The 24780-nt window shown below is 64.2% G+C and overlaps 1 protein-coding gene across 10 annotated transcripts in view; it reads right to left on the bottom strand.

Annotated features, from left to right (window-relative positions):
• Nucleotides 1–674: 674 nt before the first annotated feature.
• RBFOX3 (RNA binding fox-1 homolog 3) overlaps nucleotides 675–24780 on the bottom strand; it is a 121836-nt gene continuing 97730 nt past the window's right edge. For 5 of the 10 annotated variants that reach the window (XM_063176070.1, XM_063176075.1, XM_063176074.1 and 2 more), the window contains 12 exons: nucleotides 19749–20085; nucleotides 8631–8882; nucleotides 7861–7998; nucleotides 7419–7472; nucleotides 6842–6934; nucleotides 5849–5909; nucleotides 5550–5603; nucleotides 4911–5043; nucleotides 4376–4415; nucleotides 3750–3811; nucleotides 3383–3461; nucleotides 1952–2658 (listed from right to left, as the gene is read on the bottom strand). In XM_063176070.1, the coding sequence (XP_063032140.1) occupies nucleotides 2614–2658; nucleotides 3383–3461; nucleotides 3750–3811; nucleotides 4376–4415; nucleotides 4911–5043; nucleotides 5550–5603; nucleotides 5849–5909; nucleotides 6842–6934; nucleotides 7419–7472; nucleotides 7861–7998; nucleotides 8631–8882; nucleotides 19749–19850 (1113 nt within the window). In that variant the 5' untranslated portion in view covers nucleotides 19851–20085 and the 3' untranslated portion in view covers nucleotides 1952–2613. The other 5 variants (XM_063176079.1, XM_063176080.1, XM_063176077.1 and 2 more) reach the window with 4 other exon arrangements.

The raw sequence follows: 24780 nt of genomic DNA, 5'->3' as shown, positions 1-24780 counted from the left end.
ACTGGGTGCTGACCAGCCACTGCCAGGGACCCCTAGCATGTGTGACCCCAGACTGGGGCACTTGCCCTGAGAACCCCACCAGCTCCTGCAGCCCTCACTGCCTTAGGCTGGCTGCCACAGACTGGGGATACTGGCCCTAGGACCCCACGGCACACAGCCCCCTCAGGGCTCAGCCTGGTGGGGAGCTGCCAGCACGGGCTCTGCAGCAGCCCAGCCTGGGTGACCGCTGTGCTCATTACGGTGGACCCAGCCCAGTGCCACCAGCCTACGCTGCCTCCCCTGAGCATCTTGTGAGGAGGAGAGAAAATTTATAGCAGCAATTATTTTCTCACAGTCTGGTGAGCAAGCAATTAGCAGGCAGGAGCAGCGGAGCACTCCTGCAGTGGGGTCCCAAGCCCTGTCCCCAAACAATACAGGCTCTGCCAGGGACACCAATGCCAGCAGTGGAGCTGCTGCTCCTAAGGCTCAGGAATGTATTACCTGATAGCTTGAAGAATGAAGGGCTAGGCCCAGCCGGGAGAGGGCTCTTCATGCAGCACCCTGCTCCCTCACCATGGTGAGGCTGGGGGCCCCGAGGGTGCCCCACTTGCCCACAGGCTGTGGCCCCCTGCCCAGCCAGATCCGCTGTAGCCGCCACGGCCCCGCGCAACCAGTCAAAACCTGAGTCGCCCTGGTTGAAGAAAGAAATCTTTATTAATAATTTCAATAATAATAATAATAATAATAATAATAATAATAATAATAATAATAATAATACTGTTTATTAGAATGGTCACACTTTGAAGCATACAGGGTGGGCCGGCGCCAGCCCGCACGCTGGGGCGGCACGGGGGTGCTGTAAGGGAGAAGCCAGTACAGCGATGGACGGAGCTTTGTACAGGGAGCGGGGCCGGGGCTATGTACACAGGGAATAGAAAAGGGGGAGCTCATCGCTGGGGCGTCGGGGGCGTCTGCAGACTATAAAGTGAGGTTTGAGGAGCGGCAGAGCCGGAAGGGCGCGGGACGGCGCTGCACCCCGGGATGGGCCCCGCAGCGCCCCGTGCCACAACGTGCCGCTGCTGCGGCCCAGCCTCGCGGCCCGGGTGGGTCCCTCGTGGGGGATGCAGCGGCCGAGACCCCGCGCCCAGGGCTGGGGGCATCCCGCTGCCAGGGCAGGGACGGGTGGCCGTGAGCGTGTCCCGCGCCGCAGAGCAAGCGGCAGCGGGACTGGGGCAGGCCTGGCCCAGCTTTGCTCAGCGCTGGTCCAGGCAGGGCGGGAGCGCGGGTGTCAGGGAAGGAGGGAGAAAGAAGAAGGGGAAGGGGTCACAAGCGAGTTGCAAGCTCCTCTTAACAAAAATTCCCTTTAAAAGGCAGGGGGTCGTCCCCTGCAATACCTCAGCACCGCGTCCGCGCCGCCGCCCCAGTTCCGCGCTGGAGCTGAGGCCTCGCACTCCTGACACGCCGATGGCCGCCAGCGCCGGGTGGCACCAAGCCAGGTCCCCACCCTGTCACCCGGCCCCGCGAGCCGGGCAGGGCGCAGCGCTCTGCCGGCACCCCCAGCGCTGCTGCACCGGGGAAAGGAAGACGTGGCGCCCAGGCCCTGCGCCCGGGCGGGGAGGGCCCCCGGACCCCGCGGACCCTCACGCCTGCCTGCGCCGGCTCCCTCCCTGCGGGGCTGTGGGGCCGGGGGCTGGGGGTCCCTCCGTCCGGCGCGTCCGACCGCCGGGGCTCGCCGCGGCTCCTCTGGGACTCGCTCACTCCGTGTGTGTGGACAGTTGGGGCTCACTTGGCTGCTGCCGCTCGCCTTGCTTTCTCTTTTTTTTGTTTGGCTTTTCTTTCTTTTTTTTTTTTTTTTTTTTTGTCGCTTCGCTTTTAAATTTTATATTTTGGGGTTCTTTTTTTTGTTTTGTATGTGTGTGGATATTTTTGCCCTTCCTGGTCCCAGAAGGAAACGGCCACAGGTTCACTACAACAGAAACAAGAGAGGCAGGTCTTTCGCGGGAGCACTCAGGCCGAGCAGGTGGCTGGAGGAACACAGGCACCGTCCCAGCCTGGCCCATCACACCCAGCTCTGCAGCCAGCCCAGCCCATCACACCTGGCCCAGGATCCTGAACCCACCCCAGGCCCCACAGCTGGCAGCAACCCAGCTGGCTCCTCTCTCTCCTACGGGGGCAGAGGGGCTGCTCGGGGGGCTGCTGTCCCCCCAAGCCCCAGCGCCTGTGGAGCGAGCATCCCTGCAGGCTGAGCACCCCCTGCCCCATGGGGGATGAGCCCTGAGCAGAGGGGGGACCTGGGCGCTGCTGGGGCTTGGGGCTGGCCCCGGGGCAGGCAGATGCTGCAGGAGAGGCGGCAGGACGGAGCGGCTGAGGTAACCCTCAGGGTGTGGGTGCTGCAGGTAACCCTCAGGTGTGGGTGCTGCAGGTAACCCTCGGGTGTGGGTGCTGCAGGTAACCCTCGGGTGTGGGTGCTGCAGGTAACCCTCAGGTGTGGGTGCTGTGGCCCCACAGAGCCCGGCGCCAGCCCCGGGCAGCACCCGCGGCTCCTGCGCAGGCTTGGCCTCGGCTCTGTCTGCCTGGTTGGGTTTGGTGCTAGTGAGCATCGGGGGCAGTGGTGGGGGGGCTGGGTCTGTCTTGCTAGTAGGGAGTGAAGCGGCTGTACCCTCCTCGGTATAGACTAGCCTGCAACATCAAAGATGAAAAAAAAAGCCAATCAGTATTCAGAGATAGCCAAAGCCCTTTTTCTCTTTTTTTTTTTTTTCCTCTCCTCTTTCAAATGACACCAAATCGCTGCTGTCCTTGGGATGCAAGGGGCAGGCAGGGCCAGTGCTGCCCGGGCTCTGTGGTGGCCGTGGGCACTGCCCTGTGCCTCCAGTGTGGCACTGCCATGCCACGCCTGCCAAGGAGCTGCCCCATCCCTGCTGTGGCACTGAGCTGAAAACCCCGGGTGCCGTGCCTGTGCCCCCTCACTAGCAGCTGCCCAGGGAGTCAAAAGGCAGAAAAAGGCAGGTTGGCTTTGCAATCCCAGCCGTGAGTGCAGTTTTTCATCTTTGATGCTGTCAGAGCTGGCCAAGAGCTGTGGTGTGTGAAGGGCTGCGGTGCCCCCCGTGTGTGGCTGCATGAGAGGCTCTGGGGACACTGTCCTGCACTGGCATGGCAGAGGGCTCCTGCAGCCTGCCCAGGGCACAGCCAGGCCCCTGGAAGTGGTGTGGGTGGGCAGGACTGTGCGGGGTGTGAGGGGAAGGAGGGCAGGGTGCGGGGTGGGGGTTCCTCTCCTGCAGACAGAGCCAGGCAGGGGCTGTGCCATTCCCAATGCCCTCCCACAGCCCCTGCCCTGTGCCAGACCCCTCCCCGGGCTGCCTGCAGCCCCCCGGGAAGCAGAGGAAGGCCGAGGGGCTGCTCTTACCATGGTGCCAATGCTGTACGTGGCGGCGGGGCCGATGGTGTGGTGGTAGGGGTCTGCTGCTGCGTACACTCTGCCGTAGCTAGGAGCAAACAGCGGGGTGTTAGTGACAGAGCTGGGGCCCTGTGTCCCCTCTGAGCCCTCCCTCTCTCCCAGCTGCACCTGGGAGGCCTCCGGCATCTCCCTGCTCCCCCTGCAGTGGTGCCGACCCTTTCCAGCCGAGCCCTGACGGGAGCAAGGGGTCCCTGCCTGCGGGGCACCCTCTCCATGCCTGACTCTGTCCTGTCCCACAGCACTCAGCAGCTGGGGTGTCAGGGTGGGACGTGCAGGATGCCACGGGGCCCCCCCAGGTGCCATGCCCGGTGCTCACCTGTCGCTGTATGCGGCCGCTGCTGCTGCGGGCTGGGCGTACCTGTAGGCAGCATAGCCCCCCTGTGGGAGAGACGCTGGTCAGGGGCTGCACCCACTGGGAATGGGGCTGGGGGCAGCTGGGTGCCCCGTGGCACTGCACAGAGAGGTGCGGGGCACACAGGGGGCTGGTGCCAGTGCCACTGCGCACGCAACAGCCTCATTCCCATTCCCCAGGGGCCTTCACAAACATTAACCTTAAAAAATTAAATTTCCAGAGAAGAGACTGTCACCTCCCCGCTCGCTTTAATGAGGTGTCACGTTAGATAAATCCTTCAGTGCCCTCCTGAAATATCGCCGCTGGCTGCTCAGACACGGAGGTTAAACGCGGGCGTAAGGAGCTGAGGCCGTAAATCCTGTGTGGCACCAGCCCTTCAAGGGCTGGCAGGGGCACAGGGCTGGGCACAGGATCCTGTGTGCTCTGTGCCACCCAGACTGCTCTGCAGAAGCTGTGCTGGGGTCATGCTCTTGCTGCTGCCCAGAGGAAGGGGTTGGGGTGGGGCAGAGCCCACCAGGGACCCGTGTGATGCCCCCTGTGCTGGCATGGGGTCCCTGTCACAGCCCAGTCCTGGGCACAGAGTCACTTACGTAGATCTCAGCTCCGTAGAACCCATCCTGGTAGACGACCCTGGAAATGAGGCAGAGGCATCAGAGCCTGGCAAGAGCCCCTGGGCGAGGGCAGGGGGTGAGGGCACTGAACGGGGCAAGGAGTGGCTGTCCAGGCCCCAAAGGCACTGCTAGGCTGGGATTCCGGGCAGGGACTTGGGCACATGCACAGGGCAGGGCAGGAGGTTCCCAAAGCAGGATCTCTGCTGGGGGCAGCCAAGCAGCCACAGATGGCCACGGCTGTGTCTGTGACCAACGCCACCCCAGCTGGGTTTCCATTGAACCACCCATCCCGGCTGGATTAACGCCCTGTGCCTCGGTGGGCAGGAGGCTGCCGAGCGTGCGGCTCACCCAGGGCAGCAGAGTGGGGCTGGGGCAGAGCCTGTGGCCAGGCAGGAGCTGCAGGGGCTGCAGGGGCCGAGCCTGTGGCCAGGCAGGTTCCTGACGGGCCTGGCAGTGCCAGCCCAGCCCCGGTGGTGTGGCAGTCCTGTCCCCCCCAGCAGCCGCCGGTACTCACGCGCCGTAGGCGGGGATGGGCGGCGGCGGCGGCGCGGCGCGGAAGGTGTTGTACACGGCACGGCCCCGGCCCCGCAGGTGCGCCCCTCGGTAGGCCACGGCCGTCCCCGTGGCGGGGTACGGGAACCCCGTTACTGCAGGAGGCAGGGACACCTGTGGGCTGTGCACAGCGGGAGCACAGAGCCCACACCGGGCACCTGTGGCACAGCCCACCCTGTTCCCTCAGGTCCCGTGGGGATGCTGGGCAAGGGGACAGGATGGGATGGGATAGGATACAGGACAGGATAGGATACAGGACAGGATAGGATACAGGACAGGATAGGATATAGGATAGGGTAGGATAGGATAGGATAGGATAGGATAGGATAGGATAGGATAGGATAGGATAGGATAGGATAGGATAGGATAGGATATAGGATAGGATAGGATAGGATAGGATAGGATAGGATAGGATAGGATAGGATAGGATAGGATAGGATAGGATAGGATAGGATAGGATAGGATAGGATAGGATAGGATAGGATAGGAGGAACTGTCCAGACAGGTGTGAAGTACAGGGAGAGGGGCCAGGGGCTGCTCACAGGGCAGAGCTGACGTTTGGGGGGAACCCACAGCAGGTACTGCTGCAGCCCGACCTTACCTGCGTAGAATTCGGGGCCGTAGACTGCTCCCACCACCGGGTTCAGCTTCCAGCCTGTGGGCAGGGAGAGCTGGTGAGGACAGGGCACTCTCCATGGTGCCCTGAGGGGCAGCAGCCCCATCCCCAGGCAGAGAGAGGGCATGGGGGCTGCACTCCTGCACTGAGCAGGAGCAGCTGCTCTCCCATTTGCCCGCAGTGCGTAGGGCACTCACTGCCAGAGCTCCCCTGCAGCCAGGCAGTGAGGGTGCCCCGAGGTGCCCCAGCCTGCTGCAGCCCTGCTCCCCAGACAGTGGCCTTACCGTTGGTGTAGGGGTTGGCCACCTTCTTGTTGGTCATGACTCGGGCCGTGGCGTTGTTCACCTGCGGAGAGAGGGACGGGCTCAGTGCCTGAGGACGTGGGGCTGGCCAGGCTGGGTCCAGGGCCCGCTCGGCTGCAGCCAGCTCCCCTTGCTGCTGCTGCTGCTGCTGCTGCTGCTTTGGGTGCTGGAGCAGGGGATGCAGTGCACCAGGGACACGAGACACGGCTCTGCCTGCAGCACCCGCTGTGCACAGCCCTGCCTGTGCCTCCAGCAGCCCAGGCCTCCATCTCCAACTGTGAGCGTGGCTCAGGCTGCTGGCTGGTGCCCCCAGCGCTGCGGTGCCATGCTCAGGCTGAGCCCAACATGCTGCCCCTGAGCTCCTGCCCGGTTTTGCTGGATGATGTTTTCCTTGTCCGTGGGGCATTGCTGTGCCCGGCCAGGCTCCCTCTCTGCCGTCAGCACTGCTGGGGACATTCTGTCCCACTCCCTCTGCCACGTGCCTCCCTGTTCCCCACCACTCGCCAGCCACCAGCGGGGAGCTGCTGGCACACGGGCAGAGCCTGATCCTGTGCTAAGCCTGGAGAAATCAAAGCCTGCGGGGCTGGGCAGCTGCTGGCACTGCAGGTGTGGAGCTGCGGGTGGATGCTCCCTCCCAGCACAGAGCAGGGGGGTGGCATGCGGGGCAGAGCCCCAGAGCTCCCTGCAGAGCCTGGGGCGGGCATGGGGCTCTGCCAGCCTGGTCTGTGCCAGCAGAATGCAGCCCCAGCTGGCACCCAGCTCTCCGTGCAGCCGGGAGGGTCCTCTGGGCCCGACACTCCTTGTGCCAGGCGCCGACCTTCCCGCAGACATGCTCCCACCGTGCCACATTCAGGGACACATGCACGCGCTGGGCACTGCCCCCTGGGCACCCAGGGCTGCCCCAAGCACCCCCAGCCCGGGCAGGGGACACGCACACGCAGGCATGGCACGGCACTAGCACACTTATCTGAGCACCTCAATCTTCCGGCCCTCTACGATGGTGCCATTCAGCTTCTCCCGTGCCCGGTCGGCATCTGTGCTAGTTTCAAAAGTTACAAACCCAAAACCCTGTGAGCAGAGGAGAAAAGGAGAAAGAAAGAGACAGAGAGAGACAGAGAGAGGGTGTGGGGACAGAGAGAGAGAGGGGGTGAATCAGGAGAGCTGGCGCAGGAGGTGAGGCTGCCACAGTGCAGAGATGAAGAGCCCGGGCTGGGGTCCCCGGGGGTCCCGGCTGAGGCCCCAGAATCGCCCACGAGCTGGGAGAAGAGTCTGGGAGAGGGGCACAGAAAGCGGGGAAGATACAACAGAGACATCCAGACACAGAGGGACACGAGCTGCCCGTGGTGGGACACAGCGAGCCCTCTCCTCCCTCCAGTGCCGGGCGCAGGGACCCGCACCACCTCCCCAGCTGGCACCAACGGGGCACGGCATGCCAGGGTCCCATGGGACAGGAGAGGAGGGGAGAGCAGGTTACAGCACTGCTGGGCAACCTGGCTCCACTGGCACCCTCCCCGGGACTGGCTGTATGCTGCTGGCCATGGGCATCACCCACCTTGGAGCCCCGCTCATTGAAAATGATCTCCACGTCCAGGATTTTCCCAAATTGCTGCAAGTGGAGAGAACAGAGGGGTGAGTGCCTGCAAAGCTGCTGGCCCTGCACCCAGAGCTGCTGGCATGGGGCTCTGTGCAGGGATGGGCAGAGGGCTGCCTTGGGGCCAGACCTGGGCACCCCCAGGGTCATGCAGGGAAAGCCCTTGTCCCTCCCATGGCTCCCACTCTGACAGGGCTTGGGGAGTGTCATCCAAAATTTCAGTAACTAGCACTGCTCTGAGTCCTAGTGAGGGCTGGGAAGGGGACGGCGGAGGGGGACAAGGGTTTTGTGTCACCCCCTGCTCCTCACACAGGGGCTGGGCAGGATGTCCCTTGGGAGGTGACAGTGCCAAGGGTGTTTGTGCAGCACTGAGCAGGGGTGTGATGGAGGGAGCTGTACTCACCCCAAACATTTGCCGCAGGTCGGGGTCCCGGAACCGAAAGGGAATGTTGGAGACGTGTAACCTCTTGGGCTGCTGCTTGTCTGTGGTGTCTGAGGAGTGTAGCTGCTGGCTGTCTGTCTGTGCCGCCTCGTCTGTCTGCTGGGGAGGCACCGCTGCCATCAGCCCCTGTCCCCAGCCAGTGTCCCCTGCCCTGTGCCTGGCCCTGCCTGCCCAGGGACACCCTGTGCTCACCCGTTGTGGGCAGCACCCACGGGTGTTCCTCATCCTGGTGGGGATGCTCAGGGTGGGGATGCAGACTCTGCACTCGGGGCCGTGTGGGAGGACTGCAAAGTGCAGAGCTCAGCACCTCGCTGGTGCTGCATTCCAGCGCTGTAATTGCCACCATCTCCATGAGCAGAGCCAAGCGAGGGGATTACGAGTGGTGAGAAATGATGGGGGGTCTGAGGGGGAGTGATGGCAGGAACACTCAGCCTGGTACCCACCCTGTGGGACTTGGGCCAGGCAGCACCACTGCCCCAGCACTCCCTGTGCCCTTGGCACTGCCCTGAGCCCTCCAAAGCCTCAGGGCCCTCCTGGCAGCTCTGGCACTGCCCTGGACCCCTGCAGCAGGACTGCCCCAGCACTCCCTGTGCCCTTGGCACTGCCCTGAGCCCGCGCAATCCCAATACCCCCTGTGCCTCCACAGCCCCAGCACCCCATGTACCCCTGGCACTGCCCTGAGCCCAGCACCCCTCGAGCCCCCACAGCCCCGCAGCCCAGCAGTGCCTCACCGGTACCGTCTGTGTCCCTGCTATGGACTGCGTGCTGGCGTCGCTGCCCGCCGGCTCGGGGTGGCTCTGTGCTGGTGTGTAGAGGCTCATGGCGTGCTCCGGGACCGTGCTCTGCCCCGAGTAGTCCTGCGTGGGGTGCGGGTGCGGCGGGGCGAACTCTGCGGGGATCCCGTTCTGGGGGGGCGGGGGGTACTGGGCGGGGGGGTAGGGCTGGGCCATGGCGTCCGGCGGGGCCGTGGCGTCCTGGTTACCCTGCCGAGAGAGCGGGGCATGCCCCTGAGTGCCGGCACACCTGGGCTGGCACTGCCCCGTGACCCGGGATGGCAGCCGAGAGAGGGCACCGTGCCCTCAGTGCCGGCACACCTGGGCTGCCATTGCCCCAGGATGGGGCTCTGATCTCCACCCCATTGCCCCCCAGCCTCTGGTGTCTCCCCCCAGCCCTGGGCTGTCTCTGTGCTGTGCTGTCTTTGGGGTCACGTTGCCAGCAGCCGAGCCCCATCCTCTCCCGCTCCCGTGCCCTGCCTGCCCACTGCGCTGGCCTGGGGTAGGAGAACAGAGGCCTCTGTGCGGGGGTTAACTCCTGGAGCTGGCACATCCCTCTCCTTGGGAAAGGAGACTTGGCCAGGCCCAATTTGGGAGCCCAGCACAGAGCAAAGCAGAGCCCGGCCAGCAGCACCGTGCTGGGAGCTGCACAGCACCAGCACCAGCTGGGAGGGGCCCAGGGAGGGATGCTGATGGCCCCTCGGCAAACCCCAGACAGGGATCAATTAACTGCTAAATATTTAATTAGGCCCTTTGCTCTCACGCAGTTGGCGCGGCCGCCTTGTTTAAACGGGGTGAGCTGCACCCACACCAAGGCACGAGGGGTTTGCGTGGGGCTGGGAGTGCAGCGTGGGGCCCAGGCAGTGCCTGCTCTGCACATCCACCCATCAACCTCCTGTCCATCCTCACCACACCCTCGGCCCGTCCCCTTGCGCAGGTGTGCGCTGCACCCAGGGGCAGTGCCAGGGCCGGGGGGCAGTGCCCGCAGCCCCTCGAATGTTCACACTGCGCTGCAGCAGCCCCGGCCTGTGAAACCCAGCTGTGGCTCAGCCCGCACAGACAAGCTCCTTAATCGCGTGTGTGTGACCGATTTATGTCGGGGAGGGACGGCGGGGGTGGCAGGGGATGCGCTGGCAGCTGCGGGGGGCGGCAGAGCCCACGGGGACACGCGGAGCCCCAGCGGGAGCAGCCCCGCCGCAGATCTATCTGCAAGTCATCCGTCGGCAGCCCCGGCACCGCCTGCCCGCGCTGACTCAGCTGCTGGGACGTGCCAGCCCCACGCACCTGCCCGTGTGGGCCGGGGCTGCCAGGCTGCAGAGCCCAGCCCCGGGACGGCCCTGCCCGGGACGGGCACCGGGAGCTGCCCACGCCGCCCCTGCCCACGGCCCAGGTGCCCGTTCCACCTGGCAGGACAGAGAATCCATCCTGCGCTCACCTGGGTCTCGGCGCCCACCTGTTCTCCAGGGAGCTGACAGACATTGACAGTCACTGTGGTACCCTCTCAGTGCCTGGTGCCTCCCCAGTGCCCTGTGCCCATCCCTCCCTGCCTGATCCTGGTGCCCTGTGTCACCATGATATTTTATGAAAAATCCCTTTGCCAGGATTTTTCATAAAATATCATGGTGACAGCCCTGTGCCCATCCCTCCTGCCTGATCCTGGCACCCTGTGCCCATCCCTCCCTGCCTGATCCTGGCACCCTGTGCCCATCCCTCCTGCCTGCATGGGCAGAACCAGGAGCAGCCCACATCCCTCCTGCCTGCTCTGCCCTGGCTGCACCCCTGCTGTCACTGCAGCCAGGATCAGCCACCAACACGCTGCCCAGGGTGTCAGCAGGGACTGTCCCCCGTGCCAGCCCCTGGGCTGGCTGTGCCAGCAGCCCCGTGTGTATCAGTTATTAACTGGGGCTGTCGCAGTGCCTGTCAGCCCGGGCACTATTTCATTCAGGGACCATTAGGCTCCCCTGGTTGCTGCTCGTGGCGCTGGAGCTGCGGGTGCTGCAGAGACACAGATGCACAGATCCACAAACCCACAGATTCACGGCTTCCAGCACCTCCTGTCTGCTCCCAGGGCCTGGCCACCCCATGGGGACAGAGCTGCTCGGCCAGGGCTGCTGTGGTGAGGGTGCCATGGGCAGGGAATGCTGACAGGCCCGTGGACACCACACTGCCCAGCTCACACCCCACACTGCCCACAGCACTGGAACAGCCCCATCCAGGGCAGCCCAAGCTGAGGGTCCCTCTGCTCCTCCCAGGAGGGGGCTGGAGCCCCTTCTGGGGTGTCCCCCTGCACTGAGCACACAGGGGGTCCCAGGGACCCATCCCTGCCCACAGAATCCCTGGCCATGCAGGGAGCCTGGGGGGCACAGTGCTGGCCTGTGGGTGCCAGGGACAGGGCTCTGAGAGACACCCCCTGCTCTGCCAGCACCCAGCCCTCCTGGGGCACGGGGATCCTCCCACACAGTGCTTTAGACAATTGCAGTCAAAGAAATTCTGGTCCTTAACAGCCCTTGGGCTCATTCAAAACAAGACAGATCAGTTCAGTGCCTGAGCCTGGAGCAAAGCTGGCAGCACAGGGGGCACGAGCAGTACCTGGCACCTCTGCTGCCCACCTGCTTGGGCAGGTACCACCAGGACAGTGGCACGGCCCTGTGCTCAAACACCACTGCTCCAGGGATGGCACTGCCCAGGGATGTGCCAGAGGCTGCGACAAGGAGCCCAAGTTCCCCAGCTAGGTGTGCCCTGTGCAATGTCCCCGTGTGGTGTCCCCTGCCCTGCCCACAGCTCAGCCTTGCACCACCAGCCCTGCGCAGCGGCTGCAGCAGCAGGCAGGGGGTAGATATCATCTTTAGCTGATTAAATGTCCCTCATTAACGAGTTTCTTTAATTAATGAAGTTTTTTTGTTTGCTCCACTGGGTTCCTCCCGCCCCACTCTGCCTCCTCAGCACAATCCAGGCCGTTTCCTTCCCAGTCATTTAGCGTGGGGCCGGTTCCTGCCGACGCCGCAGTTGGGTGATGGTGCCCGGCAGCCCGGGGCTGACAGCGCCCATTCCCACTTGTGCTCCTTTCTGAGGAAACGGCGCCAGGAGCCCCGGATGCACAGGGTCAGAGCAACCACTGAGTGCTAAGGATGAGGGATTGCCAGCCACGAGCGCTTCCAGAGGGCCACCAAACCTGGGCTGTGCCAGCCTGGCATGACAGTGCCACCCAGGAGGGCCTGGGCTTAAGGGCAGCATCTGTCCCCTCCTGCTGCCATGGACGTGCCAGCTTCCTCCAAGCCCAGGGCAACTCCCACCAGCCAACTCTGCCCACAGCTGTGCCCTAGCTGTGCTGCACAGTGCTGATGGTGCAGGGGTGGCACAGCACAGCATGGCCTGGTCACGGCATGGCACTGCCCAACCGTGGCATAGCACTGCCAGTCGCAGCACGGCATGGCCTAGTCACAGCATGGCACTGCCCAGTTATGGCACCCCGTGCCATGCAGGCACCCCGTGCCCAGCAGGACTCACTCACAGTGTGACAGACACAGCTCCCCCTCGGCCTCTGCCCATGCTAATGACTGTCAACACGGAACACAGGCCGCGGAGGGGAGGAAAATTACTCCCTGAAAAGGAACTGACTGATCCCTGTCATTTCTCACAAAACCACTGACCTGTAAATATTTCATTAGCCCCAGAGCTGTGCCATCCATACAAAGCAGTGCCCGGCGCTGTGCAGGCTCCTGGCTGTGGGCAGGGGGCTCAGGGACCCCGGGAGGGACCAGCCCTGCCCCTGCTCACCCAGGGGATGCCAGGAGCCCGTGGTGGGTTCCTCACCCCCAGAGTGGGGACACGGTGATCCCACAGAGGGCTGGGGGGCAGGATGGGGATGCCAGGAGCCCATGGTGGGTTCCTTACCCCCACAGTGATCCCACAGAGGGCTGGGGGCAGGATGGGGATGGAGCCTGTGCAGGAAGCAGGGAGGGAGTGAGGAGCTGCAGGGACAGCAGCAGCTGCTGCACTCAATGTCTTCATCAGGGAGGGTGAGAGGTTGGTGATGGCATCTGCCAGGGATGCTGCGGTGGGAAAGGAGAGCTCCAGCGGGCAGGCAGCACCTGAGGGGGAGGAGGAGGAGGAGGAGGAGGAGCAGGGGAGGCAGAGCAGCCTGTTGGCATAGGAACACCATTCTCCTGAGCTGGCACACATTTCCCACACTCTGCACCCCCTGCCCTTGTCCCCGTTGTCCCCAGCTCACAGACGCTGCTGTGCCCCTGCCCTGGCAGCCTGGGGAGGACAGGCAGGCGATGGCACAGACGCTGGCCCGGGCACAGGGCAGCACGCGTGTCCCCGTCACCTCGCACGGGCACAGGGGGCACAGGGGGCACGGTCCGGCCCGCTCCCGGCTCTGCCAGCTGGAAACTTCGGAGCGGAGGCTTCATGAAATATTCATGAAGTAAATGGTGCAATTTCATCTGCATTCAGCCAACTTCATGTATATTTCAGAGTATTATGAAATGATAATGTTGTGTAACCAAGGCGAGCCGGGGGTGCTGGGGGGGGCTCCCGGCCACCCCTGCCTGCACCGGGACGGACCAACGGACACGGCAGCGCCGGGACAGACCGACGGACATGGCAGCACCGGGACAGACCGACGGACATGGCAGCACCGGGACAGACACGGCAGCACCGGGACGGACCGACGGACACGGCAGCGCCGGGACAGACATGGCAGCACCGGAACGGACCGACGGACACGGCAGCACCGGGACAGACCGACGGACATGGCAGCACCGGGACAGACCGACGGACATGGCAGCACCGGGACGGACACGGCAGCGCCGGGACAGACCGACGGACATGGCAGCACCGGGACGGACACGGCAGCGCCGGGACAGACCGACGGACATGGCAGCGCCGGGACAGACCGACGGACATGGCAGCGCCGGGACGGACACAGCAGCGCCGGGCACAGCGGGCAGGAACGGACGGGGCTCTGGGATGCTCAGCCCTGCTCAGCCCTCTGGCTCCCCCTGACACTGCCCACGGGGCCGGGCTCACCTGGCGCCAGCGGTGCCCGGGCACAGCTGCGGTGGCACCAGTCCCTTGGTGGCATCCCCGGCACAGCTCTGCCCCAGGCACACCGGAGCGAGTCAGACCTGGTGCTCAGGCTGGGATTCCCAGCAGTGCTCTGTCCCCAGCGGCCACCAAAAGGCTGTGACAGGTGGCACAGGAGGCACACGCCAGGCTGCAGAGCCCAGGGTGGGCTGGAGCTGACCTAGCACCCCCTGGGCTCTGCGGGCAGCAGCGCCAGATGCAGATACACACACATGGCATGGCATGGCATGGCATGGCATGGCATGGCATGGCATGGCATGGCATGGCATGGCATGGCATGGCATGGCATGGCATGGCATGGCGAGCACTCTGCTGCTCCTGCGGGCCTGGGGGCAGCTGCTGGGCTCCCCTGGAAAGGGCTGGGGCTCCTGAACCCTCCCGTGGGGCTGCCAGAGCCCCGCTGCATGCAGACAGCTCCAGACCTGCGGGCAGCGACATCAATGGCCACATCCCCTGGCCTGACACCTCTCACATCCCACAGCAGCTCCCCTGCCACTGCCGGTCCCACACCTGCCCCACACCTCCCACAGCCCACAGCAGCGCCCCTGCCAGCCCCACACCTGGCCCACAGGGTGCCAGGAACCCAGCTGAACACCGCTCCTGCACCTGCAGAGCACAGGCACTGCCCCTGTCACTGTCAGCCCTGTCACCATGCTGGGGCTCTGGCACAGCTGTGGGTGGCACCTGCTGGCCCTGTGCGGGCACTGTGGCACCAGGGACCCTGTGTGTGCCTGGACAGTGCTTGCACGCAGCCCTCTCTAATAGGCAGCCAGGAGCATAATTTTTCCTCTAATTACATATTCAGCACTTCTGAGAAAATGAGATTTTGGTAATTCAATTGGACTGAGAAGCAGCGCTATAATAAAATGAAATTTGTAACAATCGTGCGGTTAAATTAGTTAAATGGAGAGGAAGGAGCTGTGGAAAATTGACCCCTCGATCTCCTACAGACTAATCAGACATTTGAACTGGGCTGAGCTAACAGAACCCCCGGGCTGTGCGGCACAGAGCAGGGGAAAGCGGAGATGGCCCGAGGGAAGGGCTGGGAATGGCTGGGGGTGTCACCTGGTGGTGTCAGAGGGGACATCGGAGGGGACATCCCTGCTCCTGGGGCTGAGAATGGCTGGGGGTGTCACCTGGTGGTGTCAGAGGGGACATCAGAGGGGACATCCCTGCTCCTGGGGCTGGGAACGGCCTGGTGTGTCACCTGGTGGTGTCAGAGGGGACATCCCTGCTCCATTCTGATGGATGGGATGGCTTTGGCAGGGAGTGTGCCTGGCACAGCGCTGGGGCCATGCCCTCTGTGGCACTGCCACTGCCAGGGCCTGGCCACTGGGTCCTTGCATTGGCCACTGTCCCCAGCAGCTCCTGGACACACACCATGTCCCTTTCCACCAGAGAGGACCACAGGGCCATGGGCACACATGCCTGGCAGTGTGAGCAGCTCTGAGTGGGGACAGCAGGACACACGGACAGGGATGGCACCCATGCCAGGCCTCCCGTGGGTGGAGGGCTCTGCAGCAGGTACAACTTAATTAGCCTCAATATTTATCTTGTTGTTCGTCTTTCCTGTTTTTTCTTGTAAAAGAAAAGGAGGAAAAGACGAGTTTCTCATTTGCAAGTTAATTAGTCTAATTACCTCTAATTAAGGGCTCCCCACACAATGCAGATCACAAATAAGCTGCCACCGTCGCCTGCTCCCACTCCTTTCTCCCCAGTTTGCATTTTCCACGGGAGCTGTTGAAGGCTGTGCTGAGAGCCTGGCTGTGGATCCTGGCTGGGCACACAGGGCTGCTGTGGGAACAGCCCTGAGCCTGGCAGTGCCCACAGCACTGAGGTGCCCACCACAACCCTTCCCCTGCTCCAGGAGCGAGGGGCACGCTGCTCACACTGCTCCCTGCTGGCCCCCGCAATGCCAAGGGAGGTGCTGCAGCCTAAAGCCCTGCCAGGGCTGCCCGTGGGCATTGGAGGGGGGATCCTGCAGCTCCCAGAGCTCCAGCTCAGGGTTCCCAGCCCAGAGCTCCATCCCAGAGCCCCCAGCCCAGGGTTCCCATCCCACCGCTCCCAGCCTGCTCAATGGCACTGTCACGTCACTGTGTCAGTGGCCACGGCATGGCCAGGACTGCACAGCCCCTGACCACACACTGGCTCACACCAGCACTGGAAGATCCAGCTCCTTCCCTGGACATTCGGTTCTCCTGTGCCCAGGCACCCTTGCCAGCCTTCCCAGCACTGGCACAGCTCCACAGCTGCCTACAAACACCAGCAGCACTGAAGTGACCAATGCCCTTCCTGGAGGGGCTACGGTGCCCCTTGGTGCCCCTGGCTCCTCCATGGCAGCCCACCATGCCACAGACACAGTGTCTCCACACCGTGTCCCCCATCCCCGTGGGGACAGCAGCCCAGGGACCCTGGGGCTCCTGGAGGTGCCCAGCTGAGCACCCAGCACCCTGCCCAGCCCTGGCTGCACACAAAGCCACGTTCCAAAGCACCTTGGCGTGCGGATGGTGGCCCCTGAGCGGGGGCAGCCCCAGGGCCAGGGTGTGCAGCTGGTGGAACTGCTGGGGGGGGCCTGCACCCGCTCTGCTAATTAGCCTGTCTTTGTTACACCCCCCCCTCCGACTGCATGCGATGCTTTAAGGAATGACAGATACTAAATCTAATTTAATCTACTCATTCACCCATCACTATAGCATAAAAATAGGAATATACCTATAAAAAGAGCACTGCCAGGCAGTGTGGGCCAAAATCACAGCTATTGTGGGAAAAGCAGCTTTGCAAAGCTAAAATTAATGTCAGTGTTTTCAGTACGAAGGAACCCGAAGCAGAAAACATGTTTTGGGGTTTTAGGGCCTGTGCTCATGGGCAGGGCAGCTGGCACAGCCTGGGCAGAGCAGGAGCTGCCGTGCCGGGTCCCACACGGGCAGGGGGACAAACCCGGTGTGAAACGCGCCCGCTGCTGAAACCGCTCGGAATAGACCCGCTCCCTAAAAATACACCACGCTAAAGCTGGCAGCAGCCCTTCTGGAAAGCAATTTTCCAAGCAGGGTTTGCAGAGGCTGCTTCCCGGCGCTGCTCAGCCTGGGCTCCTGGGCAGGTGTGACTGGGAGCAGGGGATGCTCCCGGCCAGGGGCAGCACTGCATCAGCCCCACACACCTGGCTGTCAGCCTGGGCTGGGCTGGGCTCACACCTGCACGGGGCTGCAGCAGGGCTGTGCAGGGTTCAGCAGTGATGCTGAGCCTCAGGGTCTGCCCCGGGTCAGTACCGAGCCCTGTCCTGCAGCCATCACTGCTCACCCACAACAGCGAGATGTGTTCTGAGCAGTGACTGAATCCTCGTTAACCAAACGAAGCCACCAGAGGGTCCTTGCACACCAGGCCCTCACTGAGCCAGAGCCAATGTCCCTGCAAGCCCTAGGGAAGGATGCAGCGTTCCCTCTGGGCCAGGCTGCTCTGCTGCAGACCTGCACCCACCCTGCCCTGGCCCTGCCCTCCTGCCCTCCACAACTCCTGCCCTTGGAGCAGGGCAGTGCCAGGGGCAGTTCTGGGCACGGTGTGGCTGCACAGCCCAGAACGCCGCAGACCCAAGGCTCCTAAAGCCAGGCCAGGGTGGCCACATGGGGGAAATGGAGCAGAGTGAGCTGAGAGGCACCCCAGCTCCTGCAAGGGCCACTGGCACTGCTGAGCCCTCCCTGGCGCTGGAAGAACTGAAGTTTAGCTGAGCGCTTCATTACTTGGTCATCCCTTGAAATCCCAGCCCAGCCGCAAACGCTGGGGCTGGAGCTACAGAGCATCCTCAGGAACCACCCCAGGCACAGGCTCCTGGCAGGGAGAGCCCTGTCTGCAGGGCATGGGGACACTCACTGCGTGCACACCTGGGCATTACCCAGCTCCTGACCAGCTGGCCAGCCCAGCAGACTCAGTCCTGGTCACCGGCCCAGGCACCACCATGGGACACCTCCTTACAAGCCCATAAAGGGTTTGGGCAGGGACCCATAACCCAGGGGGGGTCACAACCAAGTCCCCCCAGGCCCCATGGCACAGCCAACTCAGGGAAAGTCAGGTGAAATGAACCCTCTCAGGTGCACAGAGGTGAGCCAGGCCAGCTGGCAGAGCCGCTCTGGGGTGGGCACATGCCCCAGGCAGAGCAGCATTGATCCCTGTGTGCTCCTGGGGCGCAGGTGGCACAGGTGGGCAGCCTAAAACCCAGAGCAAACTCAGAGCTAAAGCAGGAGCCAGGCACAGCCACTGAGGGGCCCATCAGCCACGCACGGCCCATGCCCTGCCCCAGTGATGGCCTCCAGTGATGTCCCTGTCCCTGACACCTTGCTGTGACACTCATCAGGAACACCTGTCCCCAGGTGCTGGGTGCAGAACCTCAGCTCAGCATAAACCCCAGGAAGGGGACGGAGATTTTCACCTCCATCGTGCTCATCAGCCGGGTGAAAATCCAACTCCAGATCCTGTAACAAAACCCTCCTCCTGGCTCACAAGTCCAGAGCTGCTGCCAAGGAGCAGGAGGCTGCTGGGAGAGCAGGGAGGAAGAGATGCAGAACACCACGGTCAAAGCAAACCAGGCAGGGTGATGGGGGAGCCGGGGGCTGCCAGGGCCAGAGCTGCACGCCCAGGGAAGTTCCTGCCTCCCAGGGAGCTGCAGCTCCTCTCTCCCAGCCCTGCAGGCACTGGGAGCACCCGTTGGGCCGTGCTGTCACTGCCACTGCTGCCAGAGCCAGGCCAAGCCCTGCCAGAGCGCTCCACAGGGCAAAGGGGAGCACGGCTGAGCCCCTAGTGTGGCCAGGGACAGGGGATCCCAGCTGGAGAGGGACATCCCCCAGGCTGCAGACAGGGCCCTGCACTGGCTGCCCCTCCAGAGCATCCTTGTGCTCCTTCCTAGGGACAGAAACCATCCCTGGGATGGGCAGGCGTGCAGGGACAGGTGTGCAGCAGGCACAGGGAGCTCAGTGCAGCTCTGGGAAGGGTGAAACCCAGCTCAGCCCTGGCTGTCCCCGGGCTCTGGGTGCAATAAATCCCGGGCCTGCCTCGGCAGCCCTGCCGCAGCCCCCGTGCCCACGGCCAGCGCCGGAATGGCAGAGACACCTGGGCCTCGCCATGCCCAGCACCGCTGGCCACGCTCTGGCCACGACCCCGCTCGGACAACGGGCACAGACACCCCGAGGGACATGGCAGTCCTCGGCCTCCTCGCTGGGTGAGGGCTGTTGGTTGGCACCCGCGTGCCCGTCCTCGCCGCTGGCTGAACCGCGCCGGCCACGCCGAGCGCAGCGAGGATGCCATGAATTTTTAAACTCCTGAAAGCACAAATGGAGCGGTTTGCCTGGCTGGCAGACGGGATTTCCGACGCAGCACGGAGGCATTTGAGGAAGATGCTGCCTCTCCCAAGCTGCGCTTCCCCTGGGATGGTGGGCCCAGAAACCCGGCAGTCAGGGTCCAGCACAGGGACCAGGGCAGCCCTGTGGGACAGAGGAACCTTGGCCCAGGTGAAGGACCAAACTGACAACCTCAGCAGCCTCTCTCTGGGCTGGCAAACCCAAGCCTGGCACCCGCCTGGCACCACGTGCCCCCAGCCCCTCTGCAGCACCTCCAGTGACAGCGGGACAGCCAATGCCCGGCCGTGGGCACGCACACACAGTGCACACACGTGTGCACACACGAGCTCATCACTTCCCTTCTGCTCAGGCCGCGCAGGAGCCTCGATCCTCACCGAGCATCCATCATCGCGAGCCCTGCCCTGCCCTGCCCTGCCCTGCCCTGCCCGCACTGCCCGCCCGCTGCCCTGGCCCTGCTCCCCCTGGGCAAACCGAGAGACCCCAAAGCTGCGGCCGAGCCGCCAACAGCATCCCCGGCTCCCGGGGCTGGAGCGGGGAGGCTGCGAGAAGCTGCCAAGCTCTTACCCTCTGCCGAGAGGGAACCAGCCACAAACACGTGCGAACCGGAAAGCAAAAAAATCCCCTGGAGAGGGTGGCTTACCTGTTGGAGGTAGAGGAAGGCTGGAGGACAGGGGAGAGAGTGAGGAAGCATGCCTGAGTTGGAGACAAGGAGGCAGCCCGAGTTAGCCATGGAGCACAGCATGTGTCGACAGGTAGCCGTGGAGCTGCTCGCGGGTCCGTCCTCTTCCGCACACCGCTATCCACCGCTATCCTCGTCTTCCCGGCTGGCCCCTCGGGCTCTCCCCTGCTCGCCGTCCCTCCCGACCCCTCGGCGCTAGTTAGGAGGGTTCATCTGCGGCAGGCCGGCCGCGCCGCCGCCGGAGCAGCGCCTGGCTCTTCACTTCGGGGCCATTAGACACTGGCACTGAGCGCACGGTCTGCAAAGGGTGTGCGTGAGCCAGAGCGGAGCGGGAGAGAAAGGAAGGGGAGGAGGAAGGAGAGAGGGCTCGGGAGCGAAATAAAAGGGGTGGGAGTTGGAGGAGGAGGGGGAGTCCCCTGTGCATTCAGACATCAAACAGAGCTCTGTATAAAATGAAGAGAATCCGTAATGACATGAGAACAGCTGATCCCGCACTTAACCCCTCCGCCGCCGCCGCGCTGCAGATGGCTTCCCCGCCGCCCGGCCGCACGCTGGGGAGGCAGCGGGGCAGGATGGGCCGGGCGGGCAGGGCCGGCTCCCTCCCGGGCGGCGAGGCTCTTACCGGGGCTCCGGGGCCGCGGAGCCGTGCGGGGCGGGCGGCGGGGCTGCCGGGGATCCCCCGTGCGCACCCCGCCCGCCGCACACGTGCGCTCCGCCGCGCTCCCGCTGCGAGCCGCCGGCGCTCCGGGACCGTGCGGCAGCCCCGGCTCCGCCTCCGGGGCCACCGGGGCCAGCGGAGCCACCGGAGCCACCGGAGCCACGGCCCCGCACGGCCCCGCAGCGGGCCCTGCCCGGCCGGCCGCACCTCACCGCTGCCCGCATGCCCCGGGCACCACTGCCCTGCCCTGCCAAGGTGTGGGAGCCCAGGGAGCCCCGCCTGCCTGCCCGTCCCCCTGGCACGGAGGGCTGCGGGACCCCTGTCCCTGGGGTCACACGAGACTCTTGCCCCTTGGGGTCACATGGGACTCTTGCCCCTTGGGGTGACACAGGGACCCCTGCCCGTTGGGGTGACATGGGGCCCTCCTCCATGGGGTGACACGGGGCCCTGCCCCTGGCACTGCCTCCCTGCGCTCCCCAGAGCCATGGGGACCCTCTGCCCCAGGATCCGCCCGCTGGCGGGCACAGGTCAGTCCCAGCAGGGCTCCAGAGCTGCTCTGGCGTTTCCCAGGGCCCTGCGGTGCTGCCCTGACGCATCCACACCACCCCGGCCGCTGCCACAGCTGCCACGGCGATGTTCTACGTGCCAGTGCCCGCGAGGGACGGCCGGGTGTGCTCGCTCGGGTCCCGTCCCACCTCCACCATCCCGGCCCCGCTGCAGCCCCGGCGCTGCCGTGGGTCCCTCCCTGGTGCCCAGCGCCGTGCCCAGCTCCGGAGCCGCGGCAGCGCCGAGGCTGCCAGGCTGGCATTGTGCTGGGGCACGGAGGAAACGAAACCTGGGCTCGGCTCGGCTCCCGTCTCGGCCAAATGTGATGCACAAAGGCAGGGCTGTGCCAGCAGCTGCTGATGCTCCGTCCCTGCCGGAGCCTCCAGCACACGAGCAGCCGTTCGGAGCTGGGATTTTCCACAGTATCCCCAGGCACAGTGACATGCTGCAGTGTCCTGGTACACTCGCAGTGCTACGGCTCCTGCTGCAGACACTCCAGAGCAGCAGCGTGCGTGTGGCACGGCTGGCCCGGAGGCACAGGGAGAGCCTGCTGCAAGCAGATCTGCAAGAGCCACCCTGAGAAAGAGGTGTGTGGGGCCAAGGGGGTGCCAGCCCCTCCCAGCAGGTCCTGACACCGGGGGAATGCACTCCAAGGGGACTGCAGGGAGGGGATGCCAGGCCCGGGGGAGGCTTTGTCACCACCACCACCTTGTGGAACTGGGCACCAAAAAGGTCCAGCAGTGACATCTGCTGCCAACAGCATCCCCAGGCACTGCTCCCCGTGGGTGCCCACCACAGGTGCTCCAAGGACCAGGACAGATGCTGTGGCCCCGTTGGCACACCCTGGTGCTCAAACCCCGCTCTCCTGCTGGTGCCCAGCTTCCCTTCCCTCCCGTGCCATGCCCTCTGTGCACTCCAGCACCAGGGAAGGATGCGGGACAGCTCTGAAACGACAAGTGCGTCCCTGCACAGCCCTTGGTGCAGCTGAGGGGAGAGGGGCTCCCCCAGGAACCCGCACACACCCCACAGACCCCGTGCAGGGCAGGGGCACCCCGAGCAGGCAGCTCCCAAGGCCCCGGGCCGCTCTGGCTCACTGCAGCTCTGGAGGTGACAACGGCAGGGCATGCCTGGCACGGCGGCCTTGCGGTGCCCAACCAAGCGCACCACGTGAGGCAGGAGCGGCTCCAGGATGAGGTAATGTGCCCATCCTCCCCCGCGCCGCTCCGGCCAGGGTGACTCAAAGGCATTCCTGGCCGTGCTGGCACTGCCCTGAGCCAGCAGCGGAATGGGCACAGCTCTGGGAGCTGAGGAGAGCTGGAGTCTCCTCTCCCCCTCCTCCTGCCGTCCCCAAGGCGTGCCCGCCCGCAGAGATGTCCCTCTGCAGCGGGGAGCCCGGGGCACACTGATGGGCAGGGTGGCACCCTGGCAGCTCAGAGGGACACCTTGCTGGCACCACCTCACCCTGCTGCTCCCGGTGACACCGTGCCACAGTGCCAGCCAGCAGTGGTGGCACCAGGGCTGTGCCCACCCCGCAGAGCCGCAGCCCCCGAGGAGCCCCTCCGAAACTGAAGCCTCCTGGAAGGAAAGTTTATTTATCTGTTTAATTAAGATGTGTTCACCAGGCGCACAGACCCCATTCCATCTGTCTCACTTACAGCCATGTCCCAGTAAAATTAAACCTAATAAATATCAGCAGAGGGAAAGCAAAGGGCACGTGTGAGATATACGATCAAAGGCTGAAGTTGCACAGGGCTGCAGTTCTCAGCACATCCCTCTCTGCCCTTCGGGGCCGGGCTGGCACTGCGCTCCCCCGCTCAGGATGGGGCTGCCTTTCCTTCAAATCAGCACAATTCCCAGTTTTTTATTTATTTTAAATGAACCCTTCAGGGCTCCTTGGTTTTGTTTTCTGGAAGAGGGAGAACAACACGGCACCGGGACAGGAGTGGCCTCGGCCAAGGGACAGAGCCTGCGCTGGGAGCACTGGTGGGCACACACCCAGACCCCCGAGGGAGCCTGCCAGGGACAGCACAGCCCATCTGGCTGCTCCAGGCACTGGGACAGACGTGCTGCACAGGGCAGAGCTGCTGGGAGCGGCCCGAGGCAGCCAGAGTGGTGCCATCCTCTCCTTGGGAAAGGGCAGAAAGGCTCAGGCCTCCTCCAAGGGACACCCTGGGACATCTGGGAGCTTCATCCACGAGGAACCAGCCCAGGGGTCTGCCTGGAGCCCCCAGCCCCACTGAGCACAGCTGTGGCACATCCAGGTGCCAAGGGCACTGCACCCAGCCCTGGGCACCTGTCAGAGCTGCTGCCAGCCCAGAGCTGGCCCAGCTCCGTGCCCAGATTCCCACCCGCGGGATGCAGTGGAATTCCAACACCTGGCAGCACTGGGAGCCCCGTGCTTCCTCTCCCAGCAGAGAGGATGATGCCATGATGCCATGTCCTGGACCTGCCATGGGGGCACAGCACACAGCCACGGGGGCACTGGGTGTCCTGGGGGCTGCTGGTGCTTGGTGGGACCCCCCGGTCCCTGCAGCACTCCCCACAGGGCAAAGCTGGGTGCTGGCACTCCTGAGAGCTGCCAAGGAGCTGCAGATCAGGCAGGACACAGCCTCTGCCTCAGGGCCATCGGGTGCTCCAGCCCCGGGGTCACCCTGTGAGGGCAGTGCTGGCAGCCCACAGCACCCAGGGACAGCAGCACCAGCCTAATCCTCTCCTGCCACCCACTCAAAATGCCCCCAAGCCAAGGCATTCATTAATTAGAAGCTCATTAGTAGTTATTCAAAGACATCAAGCAATTAGATGAAGGCACTGACAGATCAGAGCTGCTGTGTGACAAGGAGCATCCATCCCATGGCAAGGAAGGTCCCACGTCCCCAGCACCACAGGGATGGTCCCTGCCCCAAGCTGGGCCAGCGACAAGGGCTGACAAGGCTCCCTGGCACCCTGTTAAACCTTCCATCTGTCCCTGCTCCTTCCTCCTCCTCCAGCAGCTCTCAGAGGTCACTGGAGACACTCTGAGCCCCTGCTCTGAATCCCAAAGATGGAGCACCAGGTATGACCTCGCCAGGTGAGGACGGGGCTGTGACCGAACCCAAGAAATGCAGCCTCTGAACTGGCAGCCCTGTGCCCCACACAGGGGGCTTCAGCAGCAGCCCCAGGTGCCAGCACAGGGCACACGGCAGGAGGGGTCTGAGCCACCCCAGGATGGGTCAGGGTCCTGCACACGAGCCCCTGCTGCCCCTGGCACACAGTGCAGGCTTGGGAGACACAGCCTGGCCCTGGGATGGGTCTGGGGTCCTGCACACAAACCTCAGCCACCCTTGGCACCGGGGCCTGGCCCTGGGATGGGTCTGGGGTCCGGCACACCAGCCCCTGCTGCCCTGGCTTGGCAGGCAGGCAGTGCTGCTCCTCAGGCTCTCAGTCCCTGTGCTCCAGGGGCACACACTGGAAGGAGCAGGGGGACCACGAGCGCTGAGCCAGGCGGGGAGGGAGGGAATAAATAAGGATAAGGGAAGCACAGGAGTGAGGGGGGCAGCAGATTGGTCTCGGGGGCCCAGCTGGCTCTGACATCCACGGCCCCATAATCACATTCAGAGCAGCACCAGGCCGGAGGCAGCTCTCCTCCAGCACGGCAATAATCGAGAGCAACACTCTCAATAATTCAGCACCAGGAGAGGGTGATAAAGCAGCGGAGGCACCACTGCAGGCAGCTGGGGCGGGGGGCTCCCTGCTCCCTCCTATATCTCTGTGATCCCAACCCTTTCCTCTCTCTCTGTGCCCCAGCTGCGA

Source organism: Melospiza melodia, chromosome 24 (genome assembly GCF_035770615.1).
Source record: "Melospiza melodia melodia isolate bMelMel2 chromosome 24, bMelMel2.pri, whole genome shotgun sequence".
Lineage (NCBI taxonomy): Eukaryota > Metazoa > Chordata > Aves > Passeriformes > Passerellidae > Melospiza > Melospiza melodia.
Note: the sequence above shows the minus strand (reverse complement) of the source record. Positions and strands in the feature narration are given on the sequence as shown.